General features: G+C 32.1%; 1 protein-coding gene across 1 annotated transcript in view; it reads right to left on the reverse strand.

Moving 5' to 3' along the window:
* Nucleotides 1–18,958, reverse strand: part of LOC143073739 (collagen alpha-6(VI) chain-like) — a 33,796-nt gene extending 14,838 nt beyond the window's left edge. Inside the window, exons 1-14 of the mRNA XM_076249497.1 lie at nt 18,806–18,958; nt 18,191–18,305; nt 16,958–17,074; nt 15,921–16,034; nt 15,237–15,350; nt 12,807–12,920; nt 12,418–12,531; nt 11,622–11,735; nt 7,906–8,019; nt 6,667–6,822; nt 3,277–3,390; nt 2,647–2,760; nt 1,606–1,719; nt 440–723 (exon numbers count right to left, since the gene is read on the reverse strand). Coding sequence (XP_076105612.1) covers nt 440–723; nt 1,606–1,719; nt 2,647–2,760; nt 3,277–3,390; nt 6,667–6,822; nt 7,906–8,019; nt 11,622–11,735; nt 12,418–12,531; nt 12,807–12,920; nt 15,237–15,350; nt 15,921–16,034; nt 16,958–17,074; nt 18,191–18,305; nt 18,806–18,808 — 1,701 coding nt within the window. The 5' untranslated portion in view covers nt 18,809–18,958. The remainder of the gene's footprint in view (nt 1–439; nt 724–1,605; nt 1,720–2,646; nt 2,761–3,276; nt 3,391–6,666; nt 6,823–7,905; nt 8,020–11,621; nt 11,736–12,417; nt 12,532–12,806; nt 12,921–15,236; nt 15,351–15,920; nt 16,035–16,957; nt 17,075–18,190; nt 18,306–18,805) is intronic.
* Between the last annotated feature and the right edge of the window lie 3,823 nt (nt 18,959–22,781).

Below are 22,781 nucleotides of genomic sequence, written 5' to 3' on the forward strand. Positions count from 1 at the left end.
AAATCATGTTTCGTACATATTTTTTTATTTTATTTCCATTCAGTTTAAGCGAGGTTTTATTGTCATAGAAATTATGGGAACCGATTAATCATACGTTTGAGATGTTTTTGAAGACATTCACAAATCTGCTTTTCTATGACGTGTAATAACATATGTCTCATCAAAATGTTTTTGTTTTTATTTATTTAGTAGTAGCATGGTAAAAAAAAACTAAATTAGAAAAATACTGAAGTCCAAAGAAAATTCTTATATGAAATTCTCTAATCAAATGACAAAAGCTCAAACACATCAAACGAATGCAGATGTCACTAGTGCACAGAAACGGACCATCTAATTTCATTACTGATTTAGTGAGGATTCGTGGTTTTTCACATCGAATTTACATCTTTTTCCGTTCAAGATCACATATTAACAATTTTAAGATCATTTATATATTTACCTCTTTTGCTTTCTGTAATGCTGGTAAGGTATACGTGGCAGAATCTTCCCCTTTGATACGCTGCAGTTCGGCAATCATACTCAAAGAAGTATTGTGATCATCAAGGTCGAAAAGAACATTTGCTTCAAAATCATAAGTGATAACACCCACTTGAAAGTCATCTGGACCAATCGGTATTCTTTTGATAAATTCAGTAATAAAATCGAGACTTCTGTTGGCACTTGTTTCTAAACTAGAAGAAGTGTCAACAATGAATACGATATCTGCTGGTCCAGGTCTACAATCTGTTGAAAAACACAATATCTTAACTCAAAACAGTGTTCTCATATCTCTGATGTATAAGGTGTAACACCACTAATTCAGGCCCGACCAGAAAGCACATACTAGAAAGTAGTACATATTTAATACAAAATAGTTCCTACGCATATGTGTTACTTTCGAAATATGTAGATCATTTAGGTATTTTTGGTATGAAATGAAAGCTGGAGGACTGGTGATTATTTCAGAACACTTTTTGACTTATTATTTTGAATATTAAAAAAACTGCATCAAATTTTAAAAAGAGGGTACATTTTGTCTGTTTCTCAGATATGAAGTACCTGTTTTGGTATATATGAAGTTCCGGGAAGCAGTTCTTTCTTATATTCCACTAAAGGTATGTTGATTTCTTCAGTACAAGACACCATAAAGTGTTGCTTTGACATGCAATGATTTTCACTTTATTTGAACTTAAAACAAAAGAGGTGCATGCTTGAAACGTAGGAATTTAACACAGAGAAAGCAATGGGACCATGAATTAGTGGTGTACTTCCTATTAGTGTGATGATTTCAAAGCATTCAAATGTGTCTTATTTTCGTATTTGATTGGGAATGTAAACTGTTTAATCTTTAAAAAGATGCTTACAAATGCGGCGACTATACTTAAGATTCATATGACGCTGATGTTAACACCATTCCCACTTGTAACACGCTTCTTATTATTTTTGATTGTTTCCTTGGTATTGTTTCCTTTATAACAAGTAATAATTAATCAGTTTATTACGAGTGTCTTTCATAGTTTGCCGGGTTTTTTTAAATAAAGAATATGAATTTACATTAGGTACAAAGCAAAATAGATGCATGATCTTAAATTTCTCATTCTTTATACCAAAAAAAGCTTTCATCACCTGTTTGACAGATATCACCTTCGTATCTTCCTGTGCAGTCACAACTGTAGCTGTTGATTAAGTTTTTGCATGATCCCGTATTCATACATGGATTTGACTGGCATTCGTCATAGTCTGTCGTAAAAAAAATATATCAGATGTCTGGTATGTAAACATATGTTATTTTAAAATAAAAACTTAATATGCCATTTTCTGATAATAAACTAGTTCAAAACACTATCTTAAAAGATGTAATCAAGCAACATTAACTCTTCAAACCTTGCAGTTAGTTTCGATTGTCAATAATATTAACCTCGAGCATCGCTGAAGACACAAAAATGTCGACATGCACATCTTGTGCACCATTAATGGTAATATAACAACTGGATCGATAACTGTTAGTTCCTAAGATCATAAATCCTCAAGAAGCTCAGTACTACGGTGCAGGAATGGAAATACGGATAATGTTTTATTATAATCTGTTGTAAATCTCTGAATTCAGACTATGTTATGTTTCTCTGCCATGCATGGCGCTGATTCCTTTTTTGAGTTTGGCATATCAATTGTTATTCTTTTCGCTTATATCAATTTATCAAAGTCTGAATTGTGTTAGGATCTTTATGTATTTCGGCATCGAGCAATACTTAAAAGACATTAACAGTCGATATGCGCATCTGGTACCATTTATTTATGTCAGTCCGTGTGCACAATATGTATTCCTTATATTTTACCAGGTATGCCCCGACTTAAACTGTAAAAAGTCAAATATGAAACGTTTGAAAGCATCAATGCCAAGAGAGCAAAATAGTCAATTTGATGCTACTACTTCAATCGTTTAATCTTCAAGTTTCGATCTAAAATGACCCATATAAATAAGACAAATACCAAAGCACTGGCTATTAGGTAGATGGTCACTACATGAATAATAGTCAACCATGGCCAGTAGTGGTACCGATCATATTGTAGTTAATCATACATGAAGTGAATCAATTCGCCCATTATGAGTTGTTGTTCGTGTTTGACTTCGGAAATTTCAAATTCATAGATTTTTATTTTCATTACCTGTCTGACAGTTAGATCCAAGATACCCAGGTTCACATGAGCAAGTGTATCCGTTCACGTGATCTGTACAACTTCCGCCATTTTCACAAGGGTTCGACGCACATTCATTAATATCTAAAACATGATAGTATTTTTATTGCATATCTAAAACATGATACATCTTTATTTAAGGGATAATAATACTGTAGTTGAAGAGTTGACGCCGTCAATTTGGGATTTGCAAATGATGTTTCACTGGCGACAAAAAAAATAGCTTGTAAGCATTTCCTGCACCGTATACGGCACCCGTCGTGTTATTTCTTTGTTCAGTTCGGTAATGATGGAAGGTTATTATAACAGAGGCAGAACATCCTACATGATTTCTGACACAACTTTGTCATAATGTCCAATCAGCTCATGATGGCGACCGTAAAATTTCTTGAGTGATGACCTTAATTTGAAAATTTCTTGAGTGATGACCTTAATTTAATTGATGAATAGCCCTGTCTATAGAACAATATCTTCATAATTAAAAATATGACTATCATATCCGGAATCATTTAAAATAAACGATCGTGTTTATAGTTTTGTTATAATTTTTTTGGCATAAGTTTTTTTATATTATACTTTATCTGCCTAAAATGACAATACCTGTTTGACATACAACTCCAGTATATCCTAGCATACATGCACACATGAAAGCGTTTACTTGGTCTGTACACGTCCCAGCATTCTGACATGGGTTTGAGGAACATTCATTTATATCTATAATAGTACAATTTCAGATGTGTATTAAAGTATATACCAGGATAAGGGAAAGCTTGCCGCATCAGAAACTATGACTGTAAGTACAAGTTATGTTATAAATTGTGTATATCGTCCGTTTTTTTTTTTTTTTTTTTTTTTTTGCTTATGTTAAACAACCCGTTTATTTTACATTTGGAGATTACTGATTTCACAGTGAAATCCTGATGTAAACTGCCAAGCACAATATTATCACAGGCTGTCTCAATGAATATTAACACCGGCTTTTATCAATGGCTGACTTCCTTTCTATTGTTGAACAGCTTATTTTCCCCCTAATTTGTATATTCTAAATGAATTTATGAGAATTGCATGCAGGTATACTATTATTGCCTCTTTTATTTTTTTCTTCAAATGCCCTGTATAAAGTCAGGAAAATTGGACATAGTTATGTTATAGTTCTTTTCTTGTGTGTTACATTTTAATGTTGTGTTTCTGTTGTGACGTAGTTCTTTATATTTGATGCGTTTCCCTCAGTCTTAGTTTGTAACATTGATTTGTTTTTTTCTCTATCGATTTATGTATTGCGAATAGCGGTTTACTACTGTTGCCTTTATTTCACTATGTCTAAACCACACCGGCAAAATTTGTTCGGACTCGATGGTATCTAACATCGGGCACAATGACGGAACATCAATAGACAGAAGAAAGATCGATTTCTCCTTATTTTCTTATTTTTTTCATGATATAAAAGAATATATATACATATACAACTATTTTCTATTGTGATATGCAATATTTTCTACAACTGTTCTATATTAACGGAGAAATAAGTAAAAATGCATGTCAAAATGACGAATTGAGTGAACCTTGCCTCGAAATTGTTTAATTTCTCGTTAAATTGTTCACATTGTTCGAAAATAAAGGTACGGGAAGATAGATACTGACACGAAGATTGCAAATTTGTTTATTATGAGCATCTCAATACTTGTATTTCTGTGTATGGAACGGAAGAAAAGGGTCATGTCAAATTAAAATAGACCGGTTTCGTCAATGTTGTTTACTACACAATCACCCGGTTTCGTCTACAGATATCACCCGGTTTTTTTGGTTTTTTTTTAAACAAACAAATTAATAAAAAGCAACGTTGACACGGATCTGAAGATTGTCTTTCGAGAATTTAAATATATATTCATTGTAAAGTAAACTTGGCGTGTTAAAATCTATTTTAAACGGGCACGTCTGGACATAGGTAATTATGGTAACATACATTTTCCTAATGAAAGGTGTATCCCTTATTTCATTTAACTTCAAACTAATTTTAAATTTGTCAAAGAGGGGAATTTTGTACAATAATTGGCAATAAACAGCTGCGCCATGACCGCATGATACGCCCGTCGTCTTGTGAGTGAAGTTGTATGCAATAATCAGGAATAGTTTCTGAGATAGGGCGCACCATGTGAAAACATCTATTCTTTTTTACAAAAAACTCAATAACTCTAAAATAAAAGTTTGAATCATGATCTAAAAGTATAGGGATCTTAAGATTAATATTAATAAGAAGTGAGTAAAATTTAAACAATAATCATAAATAGGTTTTGAGATACATCGCAATACGTCCTGTCAAAATTGTGACGCGCGTGTAAAAACGCAAAGAAATGGAAAAAAAACTCGTAATTAAAGGTCAATAAGTTTTATTAGGATGTCGGCCAAGTGGACTTATTTGTATATTTTGTCTTCCTTATAACTTTTATATATATTTGAAAAAAAATGCATAGAAATCGATAAAAAGAACTTGAAATTCGTCACTTATCTTTTAAAGTGTATACCGAATTAAAATATTGTAAGAAATAAGAAAACAGGGACATCCGCGAAATCGGATTATGTGAATTGGATTATGTTTATTATAAACAAGAAAGAAATCGTTAGATCTGTGTACCATACATGTATACGTTCCAGTCAAACCTGCTAACTTTTGACATATGCAGCTTTATACAATAGTTCAAAACGCTATGAATTCGAATCACTATGTCTCGCTTGTTTAAAAATATCAAAGAGAATGTTTATAATAAACATAATCCAACTCACATAATCCGATTTCCCGGTTGTCCCTGTTTTCTCATTTCTTACAATATTTTAATTCGGTATACACTTTATACGATAAGTGGCGAATCTGGAAGACGTATAGGTTGCACGCACCCGACCCCACCTTTGGTTGCCAAAACTATATTGATTCATGTATTTAACGATTTTGTAAAGCAAACAATAATCAAAATATTGTTCAACTCGGCGGTATGTATCTGAGACTCATATAAATAATAAGCCGCTGTCCGGTGAAAGAAGTTGTTTTCCAACGTCCCACAAAACTCATTTTCAACGCTGAAGTTAAATGATCAATTATAATGAAATGCGATTATATTTGTTTTTATTTGACCAAACCGGGTTATGCATTGTGAAATCTATGACGAAACCGGGTGGTAAACATTGACGAAACCGGCCAGTTCCATTTTGACATGACCCATTTCTTTCGTTCCATACACAGAGATACAAGTATTGAGATGCTCATAATGACTAGTTTTGCAATCTCCGTGTCAGTATCTATCTTCCCGTACCTTTCTTTTCGTACAATGTGAACAATTTAACGAGAAATTAAACAATTTCGAGGCAAGGTTCACTCAATTCGTCATTTTGACATGCATTTTTACTTATTTCTCCGTTAATATAGAACAGTTGTAGAAAATATTGCATATCACAAAAGAAAATAGTTGTAATTGAATCATTAAATATCTAAATGCACATTTCTTCACTGCCAATTTCTTTTAACTTGATAGTGGTACAGCTAGGAAAGCTCTTTGGGATAACCAAATTTATTAATAGACAAAGTGCGAGCTTGGTGCATTTCCGCCAAAAACTTTGGTTTTAGTGAACATCATTTGTGGGTTTAGGGCAATCGTCACTTCCGTTTCAATGTTGAGCGAGTGGTTGGAATAATATGATGCAATATTGCACGAATGATTATGCAAATTGAATGATCATAATTGACAAACAGCACTGCTGTCATTAGGGAGATGTGATTAAATACCTACGAAAAAAAAACATTATTTCTAGTTTATCCTGCACAATGGCGATCACTAAGACGCTTGATGAACGTTAATAGTGCAGGGATATAGGCAAACCACTCTATTTGGTAAATGACGTCAAAAAGGCGCGCATAATTGACGAGTTTTTTTTTTCGGTGAAGGACAAACTCGAAAGTGGTTTATTTTGGGCTTTCTTTTCATTTAAAATCGATATTTTATATACCTTGATGGTAATGAACAACTGGGTGTAAATAAATACCTGTCTGGCAGTTAGTTCCGATATACCCTGGTAAACATGTGCAAGTGTATCCGTTCACGTTATCTGTACAACTTCCGCCATTTTCACAAGGGTTTGATGCACATTCGTTTATATCTAAAACATGCAATTATTATGTACTTTACAGCTTCATTTACATTCATTCAAATAAAATCGAACAGCACGATAAACGAACGAAATAATTATTACAAAAAACAAATAACTTGCATATTTATAATTTGTTGTATCTCTAATCATTAGAAATATTCTATTGTTCTTATTTTATTGTCTTGAATTCTGTGTCATCTTAATATCTTTTTTTCAACTTACCAATAGACAATAATAGTGCATTGACTTGACATATTTACGATGTAAGGATGAGGCTTAGTAACAGGGAAATGCGAGGCTCTGCCGAGCTTATTCTCCATTTAGGGGCGAATACCTAAATCGGGGATATGTCAAGTCAATGCATTATTATTGTCTTTATACTGCAATCGGAAAAACATTTTTAATAGTTGTTTAATGTGTCATTGTTATTTATTTGTTTTAAATATTGGGGTAAATTCCCCTTTAAAAAGGCCTCATATCAGGCGGAGAAATATACAACACCATTAAATGTACATTACCTGTTGAAACCCTCAATCGATGGTGAACGAGATTGTATGAATACGGACTAAAACATTAACAATAAGCATAAAACATAAAGATTTAGAGGTTTCAAATAAAAAATATGAACAAGTGAAATATTAACAAGTGAAATATTTTTTTCCCAAGAATTGTAAAAGAAATAAGTTTGAGCCGTTCCATGCTTCGTTGTATAGACGACAAATGCAAATTTGTCCGCCATTACGTAAAATCACACAGGTTCCCGTAAACGTTGACATCATAATTTGAGATATTTAAAGTCACAATTTAAAAGTGATTGTTGCTTGACATCAACAGGTGATTTGGAGTCGATCTAAGGTCATTCGGAGGCAAGATACAGCTAATTACCAAAAGTGTAAATACGTTTATTCATCGGAAACAAGAACAGGTTGAAGAGGTCATATGAATAATGAGATATGGATTCGGCAACTTCTATTTAAATATTCATGAGTAAAAATTATATCGGGTCAGTGACTGTATATGACATAGAAATATACAGTCAACCCATTTTGACTGCTCAAATAGAATGAGTGCAGTATAAAACATAATAAATACCTGTTTGACAATGTACTCCAGTATATCCTAGATCACATGTACATGTGTATGCATTAACTTGGTCTGTACACGTCCCAGAATTCTGACACGGATTTGAGTCACATTCATTTATATCTGTAAATCATACCATTTAAGATGAACAATATGATATAAGAAAAAGTAAAATCCCAAAAATACCGACCTACGAGGGATATTCTAAACGGTCAGTTCCTAATCAATAAGCTCAGACCCATCAAACGAATTGATAACAACTGCAATAGATAATAACTTTCAATTGAAAAAATATTGATAGAGTAATTAGAACTGTGGTGAAAAATCATGCTATTGAAAGATATTGTTGGTCATTTCGCACAGCCCTGTAGTGTATCTATGAGAACCGTATATTTGACCAGAGGTTTTGGGATATCTCACGTTTGTAATGTTACAAAAAAACATGAAAGCACGATATCAATTTCATGCGTCCGAAGCATTTTTCTGGATTAAACTATCAGGAACGCTCAAAGTCGAATATTTGAAAGCCGTTGATGAATAAGGACAGACTACGAATACAAAGATTCTGAACATAACATTCTGTTGGAAGAGAACAAAATCTAAAACATATTGGTTATGACTTGCAGTAAGTTCATTGGTATCACATATGATCTCATGTTGATTCTAACTTTCGTCATATTGTAAACACGTTTGTGCTTTCCTCGGCAAAGTGGTATTAGTTTTACATTCAGATTAAAAAGTTTAATAACTTTATTGATCAAATGTAGACTAATTATAGTATAAATAATCGCCGTATTTAAATATCAAAAATAAGACAACGCGTGACCGAACGACGCATGAATTAAACGAGTGCGCAGCACGAGTTTAATCCATAGCGGCGTTCGGTCACAAGTTGTCTTATTTTTGATATTCAAATACGGCGATTAGTTATTCTTTTTATTACATTGGCAAATGGCTTTTTTTTTCATGAAATTAATGTAGAAAATGTAAGGAACTATATCTTTTTCCTACGCATTGACAATTTGTTTTGATCCGACGTTATCGACGTCTTGACAACGCCTATTGTTGTATGACGTCAGAGAGTGAAATAACCACGTTTATTTCACATGTGAAATTATCGGTTTTTATTTAACTGGGAAATCAATGTAATTCATTGCAACCAATTTAATAAAAGGATATATTACTGACGACTGACTGGGATATCATCAGTTGAGTCGGCAGTGCTACGGGACTTACATGGTTTATAACATACTTTTCTTAAAAGAGGGACGAAAGATACAAAACGGACAGCCAAACTCATAAATCGAAAATAAACTGACAACGCCATGGCTAAAAATAAAAAAAGACAAACAGACAAACAATAGTACACATGACACAACATAGAAAACTAAGGAATAAACAACACGAACCACTGAAAAACCTAGGGGTGATCTCAGGTGCTCCGGAAGAGTAAGTAGATCCTGCTCCACATGTGGCACCCGTCGTGTTGCTTATGTGATAACAAATCCGGTAAATAGTATAATTCGGAAGGTCACATTCATGAAAGGGAATTGGATTGTAGTTACGACATAAGGAACATATCCGATATCATTTGTGAAACGGTTAATCCATAACGGTCAAACAACTCGTGATGGCGTTCGTATCCTTTACGAAGGGATGCGTTTTGTTATTTGAAATTGCCATGTGATTATGGACTTCCCAAATTGATTTTCCTCTGAGTTCAGTATTTTTGTGATTTTACTTTTTCAACCATTCTGAACTCTTGGTTTAATAGTTTCCTTGTGATCAGCAACCCTCTATCAAGAAAAACATGATAGGAAATGCAAGCACGGAAATATCGTATCAATTGGGAGATATATACCCCATATGCAGGTGCTGCTGGAATGTTGCTACTTAGAAATGGAAAGTTCACAATTGGAAAGTTAAAATCATCTCTTTTGTCGTAAAGTTTTGTTTTATCTCTAGTTCGATGGGATAGATGCGTTCCACATAGTCACCAAATTTTGTATTATTTAGTGAAAGAACTTCATCTATAATCTATATAGCGGAAAGTAGAGTTAAAGGATATCGCTAACTTTTTATCTTTCTTCCTAAGAAGTTCCTGCATAAAGTCAGCCTCATAATAATAAAGAAACAAGTCGGCAAAAAGAGGGGTACACTTTGTTACCATTGGAATGCCGACAGTCTGTTGAAAAACACGTTCTCCAAACGTAACAAAATATGATGTCAATCAAGAAATCAAGCATCTTGATAATATCAGTTTCAAAGAATTCTTTGCTTGAATCAGAGTGATCCCTTACAAAGTAGGATTTATCCCTCCCTAAGACAAGATACGTGTATCTACGTTGACCATTCTTTTATATGAAGCAAAGCAATACCAACTCTTTCAATTTGTCTTTTAGTTTGGAATGTGTAATACTTGTGTAAAGAGTAGAAAAGTCAAATTTTATAATACTATTACAAGATAAAAGAGAGTTAGATTGTATGTTCTCTAAAAGATCTTTGGAATTTTTAAGTATCCACATCTGATTCACGCCCCCTCTAGAATAGGCAGTTTCACAATAACTTTGAAGTCCGTCTTTGATTGCTGATAAAATAGGTGTTAATAATTTAGAAAGAGGTTTCTTGGAGCACTTGGAAGACCCAGCAATAATATACCGTTGTTTGTAAGGACACTTATGTAGTTTAAGTATCAAATGTTCCGTTGTTAATCTCAGTAATCATTAGAAAAAATAAAGTTTCAATTTCGTCAAGCAAAGTAAAACTTATATGTGACAACTTTTTCGATCCTCTTTGGTCTTTTCGCTCATCACGTATTCAAATATTTATAAATACTCTCCTATTAAATTATAAGTTTGAATGTTTAATGAAGATTAATCCAGAGGAAAACGCTTTGGACGCACGAAATAATAAAGTATAATCTAACCAATATGTACGTAAACATGTTGTGCATACTGTAATATTTCCTATTAGAAATTGAAAACATATGTACTGGAAGTTAATAAATGGAATCTAAATAAGAACCACGTGTCAAGATCGTGTAATGTCGTAAAACATAGGTTTTCTTTAATATAAAGCAACAATATATATGTGTTATATATTTTAAGTCTCAACTATTTGAAAATTGATATGAAATATAATCAGTTTTTGAAATATGTTTGCTATTTGTTACTCCAAAAATGTTTATATTTTGGTTTTATACCTTGATGTATATTTTAACTTTTATCTTTGAAAGACATTACAACAGTTACATAAATATATATATTGACTTGTGGAAACAATGATCGTGTGATACGCGTCTTATTTTGTGCATTTTATCATTTATCATATTTTTTTCAAATCAAGCGACGAATATGATATCTAGAATTCAAAGACCACGAAAACATTTTGCTAGAGAGATGAGACACACACACAATTTGTATCGGGCAACATATTCGTGATGGGGACCATAAAACATGTAGTATCAATTTCAGTCGTTCTTCCATAAAACTAGAGTTTTTGTGGCAGAATCACACTCTGGATAATTATTTTAGCATAATATCGATGTATTATTATCAAGGGATACCAATTTTCTTTCATTTAATGGGTAGAAAAAAACACGAATTGAAATGTTCAACGAAGCATACATTTTCTATAGTCTTTTTTTGCAGCTTTTCCAAGAAAACTAAGATTTTTCCTCAGTCCATGGAATTTAGATCCACGACAATAAATAAATCCATATTTACCTGTTTGACAATTTACGTCAGAGTACCCTGGATCACAAGAACAGCTGTATTCGTTTACATGATCTGTACAAGTTCCGCTATTCTGACAAGGATTAGAGGCACATTCGTTTATGTCTTTAAAAAAACAACATTTTATCAAGTTAAATGTAATTGCAGCATTAATGGATACTGTTGTTTTTTCTATTTTTTCCTAATTAGAAAAAGTGTTAAGAACGAATACTTTTATTAGCAGATACATTACTTGTTCAAAACCAAACATATATATTTTCGAACTGTAATGCTACAGACTTCTTCTGTAAAATGTTATTAGTGCTTATTTCAATATTATATATATTTTCCAATTTATGAACCCATATGTCAGTCATATGAACTGTAAGTAATCAAATGTTTTGGATATCAGCACAATTTAAAGTTTCCTAAACAAAAATGAAAATAAAAAAGATTGTTCTGAAATCTAATTGGTTCGATAAGTCTACAAAGGCACAGTAATACACAGAAGTCTTAGACTTATCATAAATATCAGGATTAAAATTGCAAACCCGATACGCGCATTTCGTCTACAACATTGAGAACAAAAATGCCGTACGATAAAATCATACATTAAACAATCCATTTGCGTCTCAATGAAATTTTTATATAAAAACGTATAAAGGACGTTTTTTTTTCAAACATTTCAGGTTTTTTTTTATTTGAGTACTGTAATTAAATCAGAATATAAATGTTGTGACATACATATTATTTCCTTTTTTTTAATTTAAACCTCGTTTTATTTGTTTTAATGATGAGATAGTAATACCTGATTGACAATGCACTCCATCATATCCGGAATCACAAGTACAACTGTATCCATTTACATGATCTGTACACGTTCCGCTATGTTGACAAGGGTTGGAAGCACATTCGTCAATATCTAAAATTATATGATTATTGAAATTTTGATAATCTTTAGAATAAACCTGTACAAAATTTGGCTTCAAACATAATAATTAAATAGAATTGGAATGAATAAAATAAACTTGCTGAGGAGTTTTTTTTTAAATTTGAAAACATAAACAGTACGATTTTAAGTTACGTAACGCAAAGACTTTAACACTTTATTGATTAAGTTATTATCATTCGAAATTTTGAACCTCAGATTTTATGAGATATGTATCTTAGAAATAGCGAAGGGTATGAAAAGCTGACCTGTTTGACAGTCGTCATCATTAAATCCTTGGACACAAGAACAACTATATCCGTTCAAGTGGTCAGTACATGTTCCACCATTTTGACAAGGATTTGAGTCACATTCGTCAAAGTCTGAAAAGAACATATTATGATTTAGCTACACATACAAAGTTATAATATGATTCCAAAAATTAACGGAATACATAGTCAATTCATAATATCTGTGACAAATAATCACCATACAAACAATTTACAATGCTTGCTCTATATATTCTGACTTGGTACAGACACACGAAAAGATATAATGAAAAAAAATCAAAATTTAAAGTATATAAAATTCTAGAATGTAGCAGTTATAGCTATTTAAGAAATTACTTGATTAAAGTTTAAATATTTTAATTGACAAAAAAAAAATAACGTTTGACCTTGCACTCCTTATTTATCATATGATTATTCAGTCAGAATTTTACTTCGTAAAAATTATCTACCCATTACGCCAGTTAATTTTTAAAATCGTAGAAAATGGAAGCCATTGTAGGGATGACGCGCTGCCAATTTATCTCTTGAAAACCGATAAATTTATCCACAAAGCACCATTACGATCCTTATATGTCAGTTGTATTTAAAAAGACAAGTGTAACACCATCTAATGAACATCAGTTAATGTTCTTGTCTGTATTGAGTCAACTTAAAATTATTGTCTGATCGGTTGTCAGGTGGAATTTTCGAAAATTCATAAACATTTAAAAAAAAATTAATAATTAAATATTTCGTGGAAGAGCAGGCTAAAAATGTTAACTGGTTGAAGACAATAAACCCTAATTATCACACACACACAAATATGTTTTTTTCGAAGAAATGCATTTTTACCATCTTACTTAAAAGACCGTCGTCAAGTACTTTTAGTAAAAATTAGCTATTCGAACACACCTACTCTGTTTTCGTGATTCATTAGAAAGTATTTCACTTGACTAATATATTTCATTTTTTAGTACTGTGAATTTCTTATGTTATAAAGTCGACCTGTAGCATTGATATATAAAAATGATACAATCTGAAGCGAGATGATATATCAAATACTCTTGCTTTATACGTTTTCATGACGTTATATTCAATTCAAACACGCCCTAACATAAAAAAAAAAAAAGTACACTCGATTTCCTCTTTTCGATACAATTGTTACCAATTTTTGAATTATTTTTTTTCTTAAATCACATAATGGAAGGGCAGACACAAAAATTACTGAACTAATAGATTGATATGTGCTCCGTCCGTGGTAAAAAAAATAAAAATCGAAGGTTATGCATTTTCTACATCCAATTGGATAGATACCTATGTCGTCGACTTGATATCTAATTGTTCTGCTTAACTTTGTAATAGATAAATTGAAAACTTGTGCAAATAGTGTTTTTAAAAAACAGCAAAGAGTTAAAATAAAGTGCCCTGTATAGATTTTGTTATACTGTTTTCAGCCGACTGTTGCCTTTTGAACAAGCATATTAAATATACTAGCACTTCTTCATATGCCTGTTGTCAGAATATGGTTATAAATTCAGTTAAGCCCTGAATGATTAGACTATCATTAAATCTTAACGTCTGGTGAAAAAAGCAATACCCTGGTATCGTATTAAGCATTCAATTGCAGGATGCCAAAGCTTTGAACATTTTGTCTTATTAACAAAATTGAAACATGAATTTTCAAAAATTGCATACATGTACAGATCAAAGAAGGGATAGTCAAATAAGCTATCCTCTATGCCTTATACTTGCCGTAACCATGAAATAAAACTGAAGAATAAAACACTTAAATAGTAAAAGTATAAGATCAGGAGACACAAAATACCAAAGGGGTAATAGTAAATCAGAAATCGAAGATAACAGACAATATTATGATTGCCAAAATAAAACAAAAACGACATAGTATATAAACAATATCTTGTTGTCTGCTCTATGGTCGGGTTGTTGTCGCTTTGACACATTCCCCATTTCCATTCTCAATTTTACAGTAAAACTAAAGACTATACAAAACAAACCCACCAGTAAAAAATACGGGATAATCAGAGGGCCCGAGGGGATGAACAGACGGCTAAACCATCCGAGTTAATGAGCAGTAAACTGGCAGGATTTTTAATTCTTAACAAGACTTGGTAAGACTTGTCCTATATTAATGCAGCTATTCAAAGGGCAAAACGGCTCAGTGCTGGTTTTTATTCATACAACAATTTTTCTGTAAGTAATTTTGTATTGATGAGAAATCTTTGAAAGTCTCTGAAAGTTATTTTCATCCTAAGCAAAGGGAAATATGAAAATGTGGTATAATGTGAGTTAATTGTCGGGTAAATTAAAGAGCTTGATAACTTTCTGCAAATGATGGCGATAACCTGCCCCATTGTATTTATTTTTTTTAAGTTGATCTTTTGATCGTCGTTCACATTATTTATTTTATACCTGTTTGACAATTTGTGTCCGTATACCCTGGAACACAGGAACAGCTGTATTCGTTTACGTGATCTGTACAAGTTCCGCCGTTTTGGCAAGGATAAGATGCGCACTCATCTATATCTAAAAAAGCAGGTTTTATCGTGTAATACACTACTGTATAATTTGTAAAAATTCAGCATCGAACGAGGCTGCTAATTTTGTATTATATACGCACGTTTCTTCTTCATAAACTGATTTGTATAAAGAAGCAGGACTTAAAATGAGTTAGAACGAATGTTTTCATTTAACTTCTAAATTCAATTCCTTTTTCTTATATTAACAATTGAATTATTTAACGATAAAAAAATTGATGCAACAGACATATTGTGTAAATGTGCATAATGAGTACATATATTTCGATATAATAACTCTTTCAAAACTATGAAGGTATATGCAAATCACAAAAACGAAACTTGCATTGTAAATGATAAAATAATGTTGGACAACAATATATATAAAAAAGAAGATCATGTGGTATGATTGCTAATGAGACAACTATCCACAAAAGACCAAAATAACACAGACATTAACAACTATAGGTCACCGTACGGCCTTAAACAATGAGCAAAGCCCATACCGCATAGTCAGCTATATGTATGTATGTCTTACATTATTTAGAATAAACAAATGTTTATTGATTTCTCAAAATACCTGTTTGACAATTCTTGTCTGTATACCCTGGAGGACAGGAACAGGCGTAATCATTGAGCATGTCCGTACAGGTAGCGCCATTTTGACATGGATCAGATGAACATTCGTTTATCTCTGTGATGAAAAAAAAACATTGTTTGGGAATGTAGAGTCTAATAATTATTGATTTATTTTTAAATCAAAGAAAAACCCCTGAGCCATTCATTATAGTAGATTTATGATGAAAATGAAATGAATATTAACAAATCGGTCTTTTTAAGTGCACTAAATGCTTTACAGATATTTTTTATCATATTGTCTTGAGGACGAAGAATTAGTTTGTGCATTGAAATTTAACAGCAAATACACCTCTAGTTATGTCTAAATTCGACTTTTCTAAGATTAAATCATTTACAAATAATATTTTACCAGACTTCAAAAGGGTAAAAGCAGATTATCTTAAACATATGATCATTTAAAAATAAATCGTATCAATGCTTGCTCGTTTGGATCATAGTGCCGTAAATCAAACAGTATAGATATAAAACATCTTTACATATTATAAATTTACGTTACGTTTTTTTCCCTTGTTTGTCAAAGTATTCATGCCATGCAAAAGAGAAGATATAGGTCATCGTCTACATTTATTGATTATTAATTTGATGTTGTCGTACAGAGTAAGACAGTAAATAGAATGATTGATTGATGATTGTTTGTGTTTTAACGCCACTTTTAAGCGCAACTTTTGAGCTATTTAAGACGGCCAGTTTATATTGGTGGTGGAAGCCGAAGTGTCCGGAGAAAACCCTCGACCCTCGAAAGGAAAGGAAAACTGACAATCCTAGTCAATTAAGATTGGAGTCGAGTGCACATATGAAAAATAAATAGAAAGAAGATTAAAAGGTTTGGCAAATGTGTATTATTCGTACAATTAGAGTTCTCATTAAGTTATTTAGAAGGAAAAAACAATCGTTGGCAAAGATTCAATACAAAATATTTTAACCACTCAACAAATATACAAGTGAATTTACTGATTTCCCAAAGACATAAAAACTTACCGTCAGCACAGTCAGTGGCTGGATCCCAGCCTGGTTCACATTGACATTCATAAGTGCTAGAGCTTGTTTCTTGACATGTTCCTCCATTTTCGCATGGGAAGGTAAGACACGGATCGTCTAATTGTTTAAAGTAAAAATGATTTAATATATATATAGTCAAAACAGAAATAGAAAAGGGGAAATTTTCTTAAAAATATATTCTCGTCTTATAGGTTATCGTGCTATTAAGAATGCATTGTGATGTCACAATATCCACTGAAAAAAACATGCAGAGTACGAATTTAAATGACGTACGAAAAAATATGATCTGACGATACAATATCAAATCTTCATGTTGCAAGTAAATTAATGAATCGAGAAAAAAATTAGAAATTCAGATATCTCGGTTAAGGGATCTAAGAAATTACCTATACTTATATGAGCCTTGTTGTCATGTTGATCCTCGTGTATTTATTTACCGTATACATCCATTGATTTAAATAATACGGTATGAGCGATCTTGATGAACGGTTTTTTAGAAACCGCTTCAAACGTATGAAATTCATAGTGTAATAGTGTTATGATATACGGATTTCATTCAACACATCTCATGATTCAGACTTGAAGCAATAACATGCGAAATGATTTCAACTTTCCTAATGTCGACTTTTAATTTTTTATTTAGTCAAGTTCAAAAATCCTCAAACTATACGGAATACATTGACAGCTTTTCGTTCCATACACAAAAATACACAAAGTTTTGGTTCGAATATGTTCCATGGCTCCTACAGGTATATCCAAGGCTTGATTTTAATTTTGTGTTACCCGTACTTCACAGAATATTTTAACACAGAGTAGGTAGTCTGTTGATTTTTGTTATATTGCGGAGTGAATAAAAGCAATAGAAGTATACAAAACTGAGGGAAACCAATCAACTATAAGATGGAACAAAACGGAACAAAAGAAACACTGAACTGTAACAAATACAACCGCCAACATACATATATGACGTCCATTATCACTGAACTAGTAACATATTTGTTTAGAGACTAGCTGAAGAACTCCTCTGGGTGTGGGAGTTTCTCGCTGCTGTTGTCTACTGTATGGTCGGGTTGTTGTCTCTTTGACACATTCGCCATTTCCATTCTTAATATTATAGATATGGACTTTAAGATAACAACGGCCATATTCAAAGATCGGTAATAAAGATAGTATATTCCATTCTGTAATAATAACAGTAGTCATGGTAGTTACCTGTACAGCCTAGATGATAATGTGCTGGACAGGGTGTTGAAAGGTAACAAGTCTGTGATGCAGTACATGTATGACCCAGGCCACAATAATGCTCTCGAGACTGTTCATTGTGCATCTAAAAAAAATATTGAATATATGTGAATTTTCCTATTTAAGATAATATTACCGTAAAACGGTTAGCAGTTGGCAATGTACATAATTGTATGATAGAAGTATTGCACCAGATTCCTTTCACTAGGTTTATGTTGAAACTACAGTAGCTACAGTAGTGAGTCATTTAATGTATAAATACTTGTCTGGTGCCATACATTGCTACAGTTAATGCTATTACATTAAGTTTGCTTGTTTTAGTTTGCGTATTTCCTAATAGAAAAACGTTTAAGCATTACCTATCTTTTGTTCCAACCATTATGTTATAGTTTGAAAAATAAAAATCGTTAAATGTGTAGATTTCTTTAATTATCTGTTTGCAAGTATTTTTAGAATAAGTACATGATAGTTACTCGATCACTCATAAATATGTTTTTGATAAAAGCCAGCAAATCAGTCGGATTGTTATGTGAAGGTAATCCCATATCTATATTTGATATTTCTTTCTTATATTCAAGTATTTACCATACAACTGTATTTGTTAGCTTCACAATAAGTCTCTACGGTATTACATGCCGGATCACTTCTTTTGTTTCTAGTTGGAGCTGTCAAGAAGGAGTGTGCTTCATGACTCGGTATTTTCCAAGGAGCTTGTACTTCTGCATAGTGTGCGATAGATAATTCTACAAATCAAATAAGGTAAGCATTCGGATAGAGATAAAGGAAACGTTATTATATGTCAATGACTCAGATTACACTACATTACATTTATCCTGTTACTTATATTTACCGTTGATAGAGGAAGTTTTTCAAAGAAAAGTAATCAAATTAATATTCATTTAAATAGAGTTATTACTGAAACTTATAGGATAAAATGGTTGATATACACAGAATAGCGTCTTTAATAATTTAATGTGTTTGATGTATTTTTTGTTAATATACAGGAAAAGCGCAAGAAGATGCATAACATGCTGGAAACATCTTTCTATATCTTATTATGAAATAAAATTTCAGTTTTGTTCTATTTTGAGAACAAAATGTTTACCTGGCCAATATTAAATCTAAGTACCTTAAAATAAAATTTGAGAGCTTTAAGAACCTATTTGCTTTTTGCTTTGCGGGGTAACATTTGACTTTTTGATCGTCCTCTTAGTATATTCTGTGTTGATTTTGTTGTTGTTCTGTGGTATTTGGTTATAAAAACTTACCAATCAGAATTAAGATGAAATAATAATTTAAAAGGGCCATCATGTTTCTGTGAAGAGAAAAAAACAAAGTTAAACATATCCTTGCGTGATGTGCTTTTGTACTTATAATAATTTTTACTGCTTACGGTCTTCACTGTTGAGTTTTTATTCACATGTTTACCCAAATTTTAAAAGCGTGTTCTGTCGAATGTTTTAAGGTATCTAGATTTTTTTGATAAGGCTTTCTGCTATTTTTTTCTGTTTCCGATTATCTTCCGATTTTCGTATGTCAAAAGACGGCGTCATATGTTTTCGTATGAAGTAAAAAAAGGATCAGTACACGGGACAGGAAACGACCATAAAATACAGTAATGAGTATTTTCTAAAGCCCAGGATCTGATAATTGCTGGAATCATAACAAGAACTATCTTTAAAAAAGATATCCGACGTATTTAAATTTGAGTATATGTTTAAAATATCATTTCGATAACCCTCAGAAGCACAAATATACCATTTAAATAACGTTTTCTCTGTTTGTGTTCAGTATTCTCGGTCCTCGTATCTTTCTATTTACATTCACCAAAACCCCGCGGAAATCTCACATGCGTAGGTGCGTTCTAAAAGTCATGTACGTTCGTACAACAAAGTTTACATTAAAAATTATATAATTGTCCCAAATAAAGAGCTGTCACGGATGCAAAGAGCTATTGGAGAAACAATTATTTTAATAAAAATATAAATCTTTGTAAGATCTAGTTCCAATATCTATAGTTTTTTCACTAGCTTCCATCACGATATAATTAACGAGACGTTTTTTTCAAACACAACCAAATCACCCACCATGAAAGCATTTTGTTTAATCACAGAAAAGATTTTCGAGCATACGTATTCTGTTGCCATAGTTAAGCGTCCTTAAGTACAAAGGGCACAAACCGAAACTATACCGACTACGTCGGAAAAAAAGTTACTTGATAATTTTCAGTACGAACAGTAACTAGTATATAGCTTTTGGTTGATGCTTCATGTGCTGAAATTGAACCATTGTGATTTTTTTGGGGCACTGGGTTTCTACAAAAGTATTAATTAAGTGAATTTAAAATGCATTTTCAAAATTTGTGATTAAATGTAAAAAGTTAAAGACTGTTTTCATCTTGATGTATTAAGGATGTATAAAAAGAAATATAAATTTTATATAAGAACCCTGTTGATTTGAACTCGCTTATTTGTAACAAAAACGACAAAACAAAAACATGACAGTCACATGTCTTGAAGATCCAGTGTCTGACAGGCAAACGACATAGCTGAACTTCATGTAACCCTTCAGAATGTTTCTCAACAACTATTCGAGTGAAGCATATTTTTAAAGCGACTTTAAATATGTTTTAAATGTGTCACGTTGTAGCGTTGTTGTTGTTTCAAATGTAGAAACCTAAAGACACCTCACAATGTACGCATGGATGCAATTTGGAGGTTGTTTAAAACCTATTTTTCTATGATTAAATATCGAATCAAAATAAATTGGCGAAAGCGTATAGAAAACAATGGTACATCACAAAATAAACACAGAATGGAACCTTCTGTCTGGATCATAAAAAAATATAGGTGAAAACACTGTCCAAATAGGTGATATTTGGGTACCGTCACGTAATACGCATTCATATATTTGTTCTAATATTGTGGTTATTGTATTTGCATTTGATCTTTGGCTGTACATTAATTGAAAAATTAGTCAGGCAAGTAAAACAAAGCATACCTTAAACCGTCAGCTAATGTATCGGATATGTTCCTTACGTCGTAACTACAATCCCCTTCCCGTTCATGAATGTGACCTACCGAATTAGACTATTTACCGGATTTGTTATCACATAAGCAACACGACGGGTGCCACATGTGGAGCAGGATCTGCTTACCCTTCCGGAGCACCTTAATGCACCCTAGTTTTTTGGTGGGGTTCGTGTTGTTTATTCTTTAGTTTTCTATGTTGTGTCATGTGTGCTGTAGTTTGTTTGTCTTTTTCATTTTTAGCCATGGCGTTGTCAGTTTGTTTTAGATTTATGAGTTTGACTGTCCCTTTGGTATCTTTCGTCCCTCTTCTCTAATGAAATGAGGAAGCCGAACATTCATTTAATGGCATGTCATTTTGACAAAGAATAAATAAAGGCAACAGAGGTATACCGCTGTTCGAAGGTCATCAATTGATTGAAAGACAACAATTCGGATTACAAACTAAAACCGAGGGAAACACATCAGTTTTAAAAGGAAAACAACTGAACAACAGAAACGAGTCATTTCGAATACCGGCTTGAAAATTCTACTGTTCGATGACTACTTTTTATTATCAAAGATACTTATTCATAAAATACAAAATAGTATATAATTGGCGCTTAGTAATCTACAACAGCCTACTTGAAAATAATTTTAAAAGAATTAAATTTACTACAATATTTTTATATCTTGTCTCTATTTTAAAAAATGGAAAAATAACTGTTTGAAATGAAATTTTTAATTTGTCATATAAGCTTCTAGATTTATTTGTTTTATTTGTTTTTTTTTTTTTAACTTAGTTCAATAGATATATTTGATACGGTGCATTTAATATGAATACATTTATGAAAATCTATAGAGCAGATCATTTTGATTTTTACAATAAATATTCTTGAAAATTTAATGTCCTCTTTTAAGTAAGTTTGAACAGTCCATATATTATAGACACATATTTGCTGACATAGATATCTAAACAATGATGGTAAGAATGGAAGTATCTGGATAATAAACATCCCCTTCTCCATGTTCTCTTGGGATAGAGAACTACAACAAAAAGAGTCATTTTAGAAATTATTTCCTATGTTGTGTTGGAGAGAGACTATGTACTAATGATAATTTTAAAACCATTCATAGCCATGTTGTGAAGTGTTTTTCAATTACGATTACAGTTAAGACATTTCTTCACTTATATCACTTTTCATGTCATCAGATCGTCTTTAAAATGTCTTTGTCTAAATATACTATCGAAAACCAGGATTCTGGTATCAAATGTCTTGACTCTAGCATTTCTGGTGAAGTTTTATTGTATCTTTCTGGTAGGGAAACATTTTGTAACTACCTTTTGCTTATGGTTTCCGATTGCCGCTTTGATACCTTTTTTCAATGATGTTACGTAAGCCTTACATTATAAAAGGACAGAATGGGAAGTCTAGTGCGCTTAGAATCATTTTCTTTAAATCTTTGCAATCTCAATTATAATTTTGGCCCTTCATCGTCATGAAAGGTAAAGGTAATAAAGTGTCACATAAATAATAAAACAATTATATTTA

The sequence above is a fragment of the Mytilus galloprovincialis genome, chromosome 4 (assembly GCF_965363235.1).
Source record: "Mytilus galloprovincialis chromosome 4, xbMytGall1.hap1.1, whole genome shotgun sequence".
NCBI lineage: Eukaryota > Metazoa > Mollusca > Bivalvia > Mytilida > Mytilidae > Mytilus > Mytilus galloprovincialis.